Here is a 13143-nt window from a genome sequence, read left to right on the forward strand (position 1 = left end):
TTACAAAAATTGATTAGAGTTGTGAGTTTCTCAAATGATTGTTATTTTATGTCCTGTGTTTGATATATAAGCCTAATAACTAGTATAGTCGGATTCAAGTGAAGATGGTAAGCAAGGGTTGACCCAGGAAATATTTTTAGGGAGACCAAATGTAAAAGGGTACATGGACCATCTCCATGAAAAGTGTTCTTCAATTTTTATTTTTTTTAAATGCAAGCAAATTGTTAAAAAGGGGCACTTTAATTTGTTTGGGGGAGGGGGCAGGTCATTAGAGTCCCCTCCCTAGAATCCGCCCTTGAAAAGAATATATAGCATACGATTCATATAAAAAGAGGGGTGTCAACAGGTCTGTCTTAACCAAATTCAGAATTTTGTTCTTTCTTTTTATTTTGTGACTTTTATCTCTGTCAACAGCGTTTACAAAACAACCCATCAAGTAGGGTGTCCACGAATATATGGGTGGGTGCATGCTTATGCAGAGGGGTGGTACAGGAGGTGCACAATCGCGCGCGCGCGCACACACACACACACACACGCACACACACACATGTATATACATACAAACATACATACACAAAACTAGTAAAAAAGTGTGTTTTGTTTTAACGACACCACTAGAGCACATTAATATATTAATTCTCGGCTAATGGATGTCAAACATTTAATAATTTTGACATATTGTCTTAGAGAGGAAACCGGCTACATTGTTTCATTAAGAGCAAGGGGTCTTTTATAAGCACCATGACACAGACAGGATAGCACATACCAGTCGTGGTGCACTGGCTGTAACGAGAAATATCCCAATGGGTCCACAGAAGGGGATCGATCCCAGTCCGAATGCGCACCAGACAAGCACTTTACCACTGGGCTACATTCTGTCCCTCACAAAACAAGTATACACATTTTCACACAGTCTATATTTCGTTGAACTAGTACTGCAGTAAATGGTGCTATTATGTTTTTCTTATTTTTTTCTTTTTATTATTATTTTTCTTCTTTTCTTTAATTTTTTTTTTTTTTTTTTTTGCGTGCAGAAGATCAAACCCATCTTCATTGTTCAATTTGCACCCGACACCATCAGTTTACCAATTAGTAGTTGATTCTACAAGTAGCAGGCCAAATGTTCAGTGACCGCACGAAGGTCAAGAAACGTACTGACCGCTCATTTCCAGACAATTAGTGCGAACCTGCACATCTAATTAAATAGTTGTTGTTGGACTTATCCATGTATTGGCCGCGGAGAAAAAAGATAATGACTGTTCGTCTGTTTCTGAAAATCAATCGGTTATACAGTAACATATACAGCAGTGATGGTGGGGAAATACGTATAGCAACAATAATTACAGGCTGTGTGAAAACTAGTGAATATAATGATGTATAGATACAGAAATAGTATGAAGTGTTGTCTTTGTTACAAATGGCCCTCATGTGCAGCAGAAGGGAAATAACAGGCATGTAGGAACCGGGGGGGGGGGGGGGGGCGGTAGCTTATCCCCCCTGGTTGAGGACGAAAATGACGGGGTTTTTTTTCCCCTACGCTATATAAAGATAAAATCTGGCTTATGCTCCCCCACCCCCCATAAAGACTATGGCCCCTCGATTAGAGATTGTGCCCCCACTTTCCAGATATTATTCCTGTGCGTCCGAAGAAATAAAAAAATTTACAACACCCGATATACTCTGAACTATGGCTGTTGATATTTAAGATGATACACCTGCAACGTTTGGTAGAAAAGAAACCCACAGCAGCACATAGGCTATTCATACTGATTAGCAGCAAGATTGTGTTGGGTGGGGGTTTTTTTCAGATGCGCTTAGCACTTTCCCTGGGGCCCATCGCAGAACAGGCGAGCGCTCCAGGGCCGTACCCTGATCAAAATCCTAGGGGAGGGGCACTACTTTTTATAAATAAATGAAAAAAAGAGAAGAGATTCTCAAGGGGCAACTGCCCCCCTGCCCCCCCCCCCCCCCCCCCGGAGGTTACGGCCCTGCGCTCTACCATAGAACTACACTCGTACGGATACGATTTAGTGCTAAGACAATTCATTTCAACTTAGTTTCGTGCTTATATCCAATTAAGGTTCAAGCACGCTGTCCAGGGCACACACGTCAGCTGTCTGTCCAGGACAGTAGGATAATTAGTTGTTATAGTGGTTAATGAGACAGAAGAGTGTGTAGTGGTCTAATACCTACCCACTGAGTCGTTAAAGCTCGCTCTGGGTGAGAGCCAGTACCGGGCTATGAACCCTGTATCTACCAGTCTTATGTCCGATGGCTTAACCACGACACCACCGGTAAAAAAAAAACCCGTTCATTTTAAACTTATTTTCGAGCTTATATCCGATTACGGTTCAAGCACGCTTATACCGAGTAGAAGAAAAACCGTACATTTTCGTCCCCGACCAACCCCCGCCCTTCCCTCCTGTTCCTGTGGGCCTGCTTGTTATACATATTATGTTTTTGTATAATGAAATAACATGTCTACGTACACCAAGTGCATAATCCCATTCAAGTCAAAATCGCTCAAGGAAATTGACAAAGAACTTCCTAGATGGACGAAAACGCGTTGAGCTGTACAATAGTTATAACATTCCAAGTGAGTAAAGTAAAAGTTTGTTTTGTTTAATGACAGTACCAGAGTACATTGATCCCACAGACAGAATAGCACGTACATACCACGGCCTTTGATATACCAGTCGTGATGCCCTGACAGGAACGAGAAATAGCCCAATTGGCCCACAGACGGGGATCGATCCCAGACTGAACGCGCATTAAACGAGCGCTTTACCGCTGGGATACGTCCCGCCCCTGAAATAACATGTCTATGTACACCAAGTGCATAATTCCATTCAAGTCAAAATTGCTCAAGGAAACTGACGAAGAACTTCCTAGATGGACGAAAACGCATTGAGCTGTACAGTAGTTATAACATTCCAAGTGAGTAAAGTTATAGCTTGTTTTGTTTAAGGACACCACTAGAGTACATTGATATATTATATATTAATCATCGACTATTGGATGTCAAACATATGGTAATTTTTATATAGTCTTAAGAGATGAAAGCTGCTACAATTTTCCATTAATAGCAAATGATCTTTTACATGTAATCAACAGAGGAACCCTACTACATTTTTTCTAATGCAACAAGGGGTCTTTTATACGCATTTTCTCACAGACATGAAAGCCTTTGACCAAATGTGGTGCACTGTTTGGAACGAGAAAAATCCAGTCAGTTGAATGAACCCACCGAGGTGGTTCAGTCATGCGACCCGAACACCCTACCCCCCCCCCCAATAATAAATAATAAAATAAAATAAAATAAAATAAAATTTAAAAATATATATTATGTAGGTTATTTGTATTGGAACACATTGCCTACCATCCAACCCCAGCCCACAGGATCTGTTCTAAAAGCGAGAAGCGAATATATACGCCAATAATTTGTGCCATCCACAAAATACATGCATATCTGAATTTACCCATTCCATCGTTGATACAAAATGGAAACTGTTTATACAATAAAATTCACACCAGACACAAACATAAAACATGTCAACACCCCACCACCACCACCACCACCAACATTCTGCTAATTAGAAAGATAGGGTCTTCTGCTTGCGCATCCTCTCATTAACCGTCTCACCTGGAGCCTAATTGAAATTCACAAAGCTCGCCTAAGCTCTCTTAATCCACATTGCATTGTTCTTGCCGGACCGGCCTCGGTGGCGTCGTGGCAGGCCATCGGTTTACAGGCTGGTAGGTACTGGGTTCGGATCCCAGTCGAGGCATGGGATTTTTAATCCAGATACCGACTCCAAACCTTGAGTGAGTGCTCCGCAAGGCTCAATGGGTAGGTGAAAACCACTTGCACCGACCAGTGATCCATAACTGGTTCAACAAAGGCCATGGTTTGTGCTATCCTGCCTGTGGGAAGCGCAAATAAAAGATCCTTTGCTGCCAATCGGAAGAGTAGCCCATGTAGTGGCGACAGCGGGTTTCCTCTCAAAATCTGTGTGGTCCTTAACCATATGTCTGACGCCATATAACCGTAAATAAAATGTGTTGAGTGCGTCGTTAAATAAAACACTTCTTTTTTTTTTCTTTGTTCTTGCCTGTCTTTTTGCAGTGAACTGCAATACTGCAAAATTGCGAGAGCTTAAGTGAAATAAGCTCCTGGACTAAATAGCCTAGTGAACGAGTTTGTGTCAGGACAGGGTAGGTGGTCATTGGGTGAATATTCAGTATATCAGCAAAAGCAAACACCTATTGGATCCATACCTACCAGTTGTCCACTAACTTTGTTTTGTGGGGTTTCGTCTAGCTTTGTGTTGTTTTGTTTTATTTGTTTCTTGTGTGTGTGTTTTTTTTGTTTTTTTTGTTTTGGGTTTGTTTTGTTTTTTGGGGGAGGGTTTGTTGTTGTTGTTTTTTTGTTGCGGTTTGTAGGTTTTTTTTTTCTTTCTTTCTTTCTTTCTGTTTCTAACAAAACAACGGCCGTTCTCACCATTATTGTATGCTTTGGGAACCCGTTCCCAGGACATATGTATACATATACTCTATCATGCACCCCCCCCCCCCCCATCCCTCACTCTCCATTTATGGACGTTGTTGAGTTGATATTGAATACCATCATCTGAAAATACACAAATTCAAAAAAGAAGAACCTTCGTGTGATGAAGTATAATGCAGAAGTTAAACGATGTAAAACGAGCGCTGAAAACGACCTAGTCTATAGTCGCAGACCTAAAAAAAACAAAAAAACAGAAGGCATGTAATGTAAGTACTCAGATTCACACTTTAATAAAATTAAAAAAAGGATTCTTCTTAAAACGAAAGTACAGCAAAATTAGAATCGCGCTGGACTAAATACAAGGAGGTAAAAAATGAAGTCTTATATTGAAAAACAAGTTAATGAAAAAATTAGCCCAGGTTAAGGGGGCGGAATTTAGCTCAGTCGGTTGAGTGCTCGCCTGAGGTGCTTGCGTCGCAGGATCGAACCACCTCAGTGGATCCGTTCGACTGATTGTTTTTTTTTCGTTCCAACCAGTGCAGCACAACTGGTCAAATGTTGTGGTGTGTGCTTTCCTGTCTGTGGGAAAGTGCATATAAAAGATCCCTTGCTGCATTAGGAAAAATATAACGGGTTTTCTCTGATGACTACGAGTCAGAATTACCAAATGTTTGACATCCAATAGCCGATGATTAATTAATTAATGTGCTCCAGTGGTGTCGTTAAACAAAACAAACTAATTTGTTTAGCTTAGGTTAAGTACTGGAGTAATGGACGGGACATAGCCCAGTGAAAAGGCGATCGCCTGATACCAGTCGGTCGTGTTCCAGCCAATGCACTATGACTGGCATATCAAAGGTCGAGGTATGTGCTGTCCTGTCTGGGATGGTACATATAAATGAGCCCTTGTTGCTAATGGAAAATTGTAGCAAATTAACTCTCTATAAGACTAGCACGTCAGAATTACAAAATGTTTGACATCCAATAGCCGATAATAAATAAATAAAATAAAATAAAATATAAAATAAAATAAAATAAAATAAAATAAAATAAATAAATAAATAAATAAATAAATAAATAAATGTGTTCTAGTGGTACGTTAACCTACCGACTTTCTGAATGTTTTTTGGGTTTTTTCATATATATTTTATTTATTTTGAACTTATTTTCGTGCTTATATCCAATTAAGGTTCAAGCACGCTGTCCTGGGCACACACCTCAGCTATCTGGGCTGTCTGTCCAGGACAGTGGGTTAGTTGTTAGTTGGTTAGTCGTTAGTGAGAGAGAAGAGGGTGTAGTGGCCTTACACCTACCCATTGAGCCCTTAAGAACTCGCTCTGGGTTGGAGCCGGTACCGGGCTGCGAACCCTGTACCTACCAGCCTGTAGTCCGATGGCTTAACCACTGCGCCACCGAGGCCTAACTAGATAATTAATATTTATAGAAACTGCTGATTTAATCAGATAGACAGGACCGAGTTGCAACAACTAACAAACACCGCATGACGTCACCTATATTTTTATGAGTTCTGACCGTCAACTGATGGGCTATTAAATGCAGCAGATGTGGCTTTGAACCTGACTTAAATTATTTCTTAATTTATTATTATTTGAATACAAAATTGTTTTTTACTTAACGAAACAGTTACATTTTATTCTGTTTAAAAAATCCTTACTTTCATTTTAGGTAAAACACATTTCACGAAACTTGTTCTTTGTATAAAACTCTTTGTTCTGATTCCAAATAAGGAACACGACTTAACGAATCAGCTGTCGCATGTAAACAAATTCACGTGGATATTTATTATCTATTTTTAGTTACTGATTTCGGCCAATGAAAAGACAAGATGCGAACCCACGTGACAGTAATAGGCGATATGCCACAATGATGTCCGACTGCTCTGGTTAAAGGAAGCGAAAATAGGAGCTGGATATGGAAAGGAGGAATAAATGGAGAATGTGAAGACTTGTTCGTAGATGCATAAAGCAGTCTCGACAGTGGATAAATCTAACATGTAGTGCTAGAGTAGATTGTTACACTGACAGCGTGAAAACCGTTCGACGTCGCTTGGCACTGGATTTCTCAATAACCCAGTTCACTTTGTCAACAGTATTGTGATTCAATATGGGATTTTTTCACCAACTAAAGTTATTATTGTGGAAAAACTTTACACTCAAGAAACGGAGCCCAGTGAGTATTGTTTGGTGATTTGTGATGTCTGTGATCTATGCCTATTCTGATTCACACAGATCTGGCTTGCAGAGGCTGTGCCTTTTGTGTGAACCAGTTCACCAAAATAAACCCTGCTTTTGTTTACATTTTCACATTGAATATGTTAAAACAAACCACTACGACAACAATAACATTGGACCAAGAAATTGTTGTAGTGAGATTTATATGTTAGAGGTGGTGTAGATTTTTTTTTTTTTTAGGGAGTGATAGAGCCAAATAAAGGGCACAACATTTAGTAATACACAAATAAGACTATCAATCCTAGATCCAACCAGTAAACCTAAACAATGCATCCCCTCCACCAAAAATCCCCAGCACCCCCTCCTGATCAGCACCTGAAACAGTATAGTCACAATAGTGGGTGTGAAAATGATAAATGGAAGGCTACATTATTCACTACACTGCTTGCATACTGCAGCATATTTACAAATCACTGACGTACATAGCAAGAGGGGGTGGGGGAAATAATATAACAAAACTTATTTATTACGAACATGGTTTTTTAACAGTTCGTTGATATCAAACTTATGTATATACCAGCTTGCTCTAATTGCTATTTTGCATAATCTGAAAAAGGGTTGTACCAAAATATTTAGCATAACCTATTTAAGAAATAATGCTAAACATGGTTCAACTTTTAAATGGCATGGTTAACATTTAAAATGATTAAGCAACAGATAACAACTGACTAGTTACTGTTAATGATATTTATATTGTAGCAGAGTAATTAATACCATATAACATGAGTTAGTTTTACACAAGTGTTGTAATACTGAATTGTAATATCAAATATATTTGCATAATCAGTGTCAAAATGACAGTTGTCAATGCAGTTTGTGCAGGCCAGCTGCAGACCATTTTTTTTATTTGGCACATATAGAATATATCTGAAGGCTAATGTATTGCATTGATTGAAAAAATAACCTATTAATGCACATTGGCATTCTCTCAGGTATAAATTATAATTATCCTAGTTGTGTATATGCTATATAAAATTGATGACTCTCACCGAGGGAGTGTAAAACATGTCTCTTTGAGTTTCATAATTTTCTATTCAGATCTATAATGTTCAGCAGTATGTGTGCGGCACTGGGACTGAAAAGTGAGAACATGATGATTTTGATAAGAATATTAGCAACTCCTGTAATTAAGAAAATATTTGCAGAAAAAAAAACATGCTGTGGAAAACATTTAATGTGGTCCACAGCAAAAAAAAGCGAGTGCCACATGGAATTAAAAACTCCACAACAATCTCTAAAGCATTACCAATTGCCGTGGGCAATCGCAGGGCTTGTAACATATTGTAACATTACATACCTGATACACACAATGTACAGTGATTTTGTTCATAACATTTGTGACTTCATACAAAGTGCACAACAACTGGTCAAATGCCGTGGTATGTGCTTTCCTGTCTGTGGGAAAGTGCATATAAAAGATCCCTTGATGTATTAGGAACAATGTAGTGGGTTTCCTCTGACGATTACATGTCAGAATTACCAAATGTTCAACATCCAATAGCCGATGATTATTTAATCAATGTGCTCCAATGGTTTCGTTAAACGAAAAAACTTCTTTTGTTTTTCTCAAACATTTGTTGAATATTTTCTGAATTAGTTATTTCCATTTTATTTAGTTTTTAAGTCCAGTTACCTTTTAGTCTCATATAGATCAGTTCTGGTTGCCATGGTTGAAGCATGATAGTAGAATTTGTAAGCATGTTTGCTCATTAATGAATAGGTTGTGACTAGATCAAGATTTGTACCGGCCTCGGTGGCGTCGTGATTAGGCCATCGGTCTACATGCTGGTAGTTACTGGGTTTGGATCCCAGTTGAGGCATGGGATTTTTAATCCAGATACTGACTCCAAACCCTGAGTGAGTGCTCCGCAAGGCTCAATGGGTGGGTGTAAACCATTTGGAGAAGACATTCATTAATTTGTTCATAGTATCATTCTTCCTGAAAGTAGGTATCAAAACCAATATATTTTATATTCCACAGTGTAGGTCTATACTTTTATCGAACAGAAAGGTCTATCCATATGACTACGTCAGTTGGACTCTGCAGTATGGAAGTTACCAACTTGGGCATTATTTGTTTATTTAAGTAATAAATATTTTGATGTACCCAGTCTTTCAATAATATTGATGATGTTAAAATATTTATATTAAATTACGGTTTATATGTGATTGACCGTTACATTGAAAAACATTTTTGTCCATTCCAATGTAAGAAAATACAATTAATATAAATAACAAAATGAAAATTTGTTTTATAACTAAATAATATTAATTAATACCCAGTCAGTAATATATATTTGTAAACATAGATGATAGATTATTGTCAATTTTATCAGAAATTAGTCTGCTCATGTTGGTATTTTCCATGTAAGTACATGTATCTCCATATTTACCCAATTTCAAAAAACCTGTTCAAGTGGCAACCTCTGTTAAACATGTCACCTGTCGTAAGAGACCAACATACCATGTTATGTTGCTATTGAAGACAAAACTACATGGTTAGATATTGTGCTAAATATTAATTTTACTTTTTGTTATATATAACGATAAATATTAAAGAATTTTTTTTTATCATGGCATAATAATAATACATGTAATAATAATAATAAAAGATATATACATATATTACATAAATCATATATTTATTATCATTACTGGTGAAACGCAAATTCCATCTTCTAGATTAATTTTTGTCCACTTGTGTTTGATGTCTTATCTTCACCAGTCTAATTACATCACCCAGGGATTCTAGATTATGGTAGCCCCAAGCACTCCCATGGCTAGTGAGATTCAATGTTGGGCTAGTAAATAACTACTATCGCTGTGCCCAACAGCTAGTGGAATTTTTTTTGTCAAATACTGCATTTAAATCTATTTGTAAATTTGAATATCCTGCCCCCCCCCCCCCCCCCACACCCACCCCAAAACCCCAATCTTAGTTTTTTAAAGCTCTATTTTCCTCTTTAGGTGACATAATGATCTGATTATTACTATTTAGGAAAATTGTATTAACTTAAAAGTAAAGTAGGGAAGGTCAGTTTTTAATTGTGGCTAGTAAATGTATTAAATCACTGATCCCATAGCTTGTAGGTTTTGTGCAAATTCTAGAAGCCCTGCCTGCGTCACCGTAACCAGGATGCAGTTTTCACATGATGACGTAAACGTCAGTTTGTTTAATATTCACCTTCTGTTGTCATGGAAGATACTGGAGGTGTGATGTCTGTTACATTTTCTTCACATTTGCATGCATGAATAAATCAGTTAAACTGTAGTCTGCTTTTATCAAAAGGGAATAGATGAATTGGCATGTAACTTTATAATGAATGAAGTTAAACTTTGTATAAAAACATATTGTTAAGTTTTAAACCCATGGATACCAACTCAAATAATGTTTAACAAAATACAATCAGTGTAAATAAAAAAAAAGTCTTTACAAAACCATCAAAACTGCAAAGGTTAAATCTTCTTTTTTGATACAGGTATGGAACAGCTAAACTAAAGCTTGTGCAATTCTACATTTAGTTTCGCTCGATGCGCAGTCGGTCTGGGATCGATCCATGTCAGTGAGCCCATTAGGCTATTTAGGCCAGTGCACCACGACTGGTACATCAAAGACTGTGGTATATACTACCCTGTCTGTGGAATGGTGCATATAAAATATCTCTAGCTGCTAATCAAAAAGAGTAGCCCATGAAGTGGCGACAGCGGGTTTCCTCTCTCAATATCTGTGTGGTCCTTAACCATATGTCTGATGCCATATAACTGTAAATACAATGTGTTGAGTGCGTCGTTAAATAAAACTATTTTTTTTCAACATTTAGTCTCCATTCAGTGCATTATCAATTACTTCATTTACACACACTTCAAGTAAAGCAGTATACAATTAGCTGTTCTAGCATTTTGTCTTCACCACTATTAAAAATGAGATTTAATTTTTATAATTTGATGGTAATTTGTTAAGAAACGTTTTTATTACATAGACTTTTAAAAAACAAAAATATTACATTTGAATTGGTATGGGTTTAAAACTTAATAATATGTTGTAATACAAATTTTTGATGCAAACGGACTGACTAAATATCTACTATTAAGCATCTATAGTACTTAATACTACTGCGTTACGTCGTTAGGGTATTTGTGAAGTTTGTTCTAGGTACTCTTTTTCAATGAGTGATCAGTACTCGGTACATGTAACTGTACCTCAGTTTGTATTTACAGTTAAACCTGCTTTAGTGGTCACCTGTAATAAGAAGCCACCTGTGTTAAGAGTCCACACTTTCATTCTCCCATATCACCTGACATAATATAAACTCTGGGATCAATCCCCATCAGTAGGCCCATTGGGCTATTTCTTGCTCCAGTGCTTTTCTGTCTATGGGATAGTGCATATAAAAGATCCCTTGCTGCTAATCGAAAAGAGTAGCTCATGAAGTGGCGACAGCAGGTTTTCTCCCTCAATATTTGTGTGGTCCTTAATCATATGTCTGATGCCATATAACCATAAATAAAATGTGTTGAGTGTGTTGTTAAATAAAAAAACAAACATTTCCTTCATTTGGTTTAGTATAAATGAATGAAATGTTTTATTTAATGCTGTACTCAACACATTTGATTTATGGTTATATGGCGTCAGACATATGGTTAAGGACCACACAGATATTGAGAGAGGAAACCCGCTGTTGCCACTTCATGGGCTACTCTTTTTGATTAGCAGCAAGGGATCTTTTATATGCACCATCCCACAAACAGGATAGTACATAACACAGCCTTTGTTACACCAGTTGTGAAGCACTGGCTGGAACTAAATACTTGATACACATTGTACCCTTACCACTGGTGCAGTTAGCTGCACAGATGTTATCTACACAGCCGACTTATTTTCAAGTCATATAACCTCAGCACCTAGGGACATTTATAAAAATTATGTCATGTGTCATCTCAACTTCAACAGGATATAAGACATAGCATAAAATATTGTTTTATTCCAGTTACCTGACGGACCTCTAATATAGCTTGCTGATCCTAATAGTTTTTTCAAATGATTACCATTTTAATGTCATGGAGGTCAATTTTTCATATAAAATCATTGGCGGCCTCATGACTCCTGGCCCATTTGAGGTGCCCATTTTAAATTCATCATCCACTATTTAAAACACTAAATTGCCCAGAAAATGTATTCTAGAGCATCTTTATTAAAACCAATTCTGGGGAGCACCACACACCCCCTCCCCTGAACACCCTACAGATCTTGTTCCAGTTGGGAGCTTGGTTAATTTGCCTACATCAAACTCAAACTTGCCATTTTTAACATTTTTATCTGGATCTGCCCCTGTAAATAATTTTCCAAAAAAAAATCCAGTCAGTTAAATGGATCCACAGAGGTGGTTCGATCTTGCGACTCAGGCGCCTCATGCAAACACTCAACCAACTGAGCTAAATCCCGCCTCAGGTGGCTAGTAATGCAGTATAAAAATATATCAATAAAGAAAGGAAAGAAAGGTTTAATTTAATGATGCACTCGACACGTTTTAGCTACAGATATATTGTGTCAGTCGTAGGGTTAATGATAAGGGTCTCCACGAGTACTCAAGTACTCAGGCACGGGCCCAAGTCCAGCAAGACTCCAGTTCATTCACAGGACTCAGGGTACACTTGCAAGTAGGACAGTGTAGGGCATTAATTTCAGCAGTAACTAATCAGCGATACCAGTTACACAATACAATGTAATTATATGATCATGCGCTAGCGTCTCTTTTTAATCTGGCCACCCATCCATCACAACACTGAATGTATCAACTGGTTTCTAAATGCAGTACATGCAATGGCATGATTTGGTGTCCATGTTCAGCACTGGAATTAAGATATATAATGCTGTTGTACTTTATGACTTAGTTTCGTTATCATCTAGTGGGCACTCGTAGAGGCCTTATTAAGGATCACAGATAATTAAAAAGAAAACCCATTTCAGCCCCAGTTCTACTAGCTTTTTGATTATAACGGCATATTATAAATTATAACAGATTACATGCACCATCCCATGGACAGGATAATCCATACCACAGCATTTTTGGTACATTAATATCAATGAAAGGCCAGCCTTAGATGTGTGATATATGGTCATAATGACACTTGGTATAAAAATAACAAGACAACATGTTACCACCGCATCGATAGGGTGTTCATGAATTATTTTATACTTGCCAAAAAACGTTTCTGTTCACCAAATAAAGTGGTGTGAAACCAATTGCAAAGTTTGTAAATGGTTGAATTTTGACCAAGATCAATACAATGGATGACATCAACATACTGCATGTAAATCATCCCATAATGTTTAGAAGTGATAAAAAATAATTCACTGAAAATGATTCGATTTGTTTTCTTTAT

At 37.6% G+C, this 13143-nt stretch overlaps 1 protein-coding gene across 1 annotated transcript in view; it reads left to right on the plus strand.

Annotated features, from left to right (window-relative positions):
- Window positions 1–6418: 6418 nt before the first annotated feature.
- The window catches only part of LOC121384565 (ATP-binding cassette sub-family A member 2-like), an 83407-nt gene continuing 76682 nt past the window's right edge, over window positions 6419–13143 (plus strand). Inside the window, exon 1 of the mRNA XM_041515022.1 lies at window positions 6419–6697. Coding sequence (XP_041370956.1) covers window positions 6632–6697 — 66 coding nt within the window. The 5' untranslated portion in view covers window positions 6419–6631. The remainder of the gene's footprint in view (window positions 6698–13143) is intronic.

This window comes from Gigantopelta aegis, chromosome 10, assembly GCF_016097555.1.
Source record: "Gigantopelta aegis isolate Gae_Host chromosome 10, Gae_host_genome, whole genome shotgun sequence".
Classification (NCBI taxonomy): domain Eukaryota; kingdom Metazoa; phylum Mollusca; class Gastropoda; order Neomphalida; family Peltospiridae; genus Gigantopelta; species Gigantopelta aegis.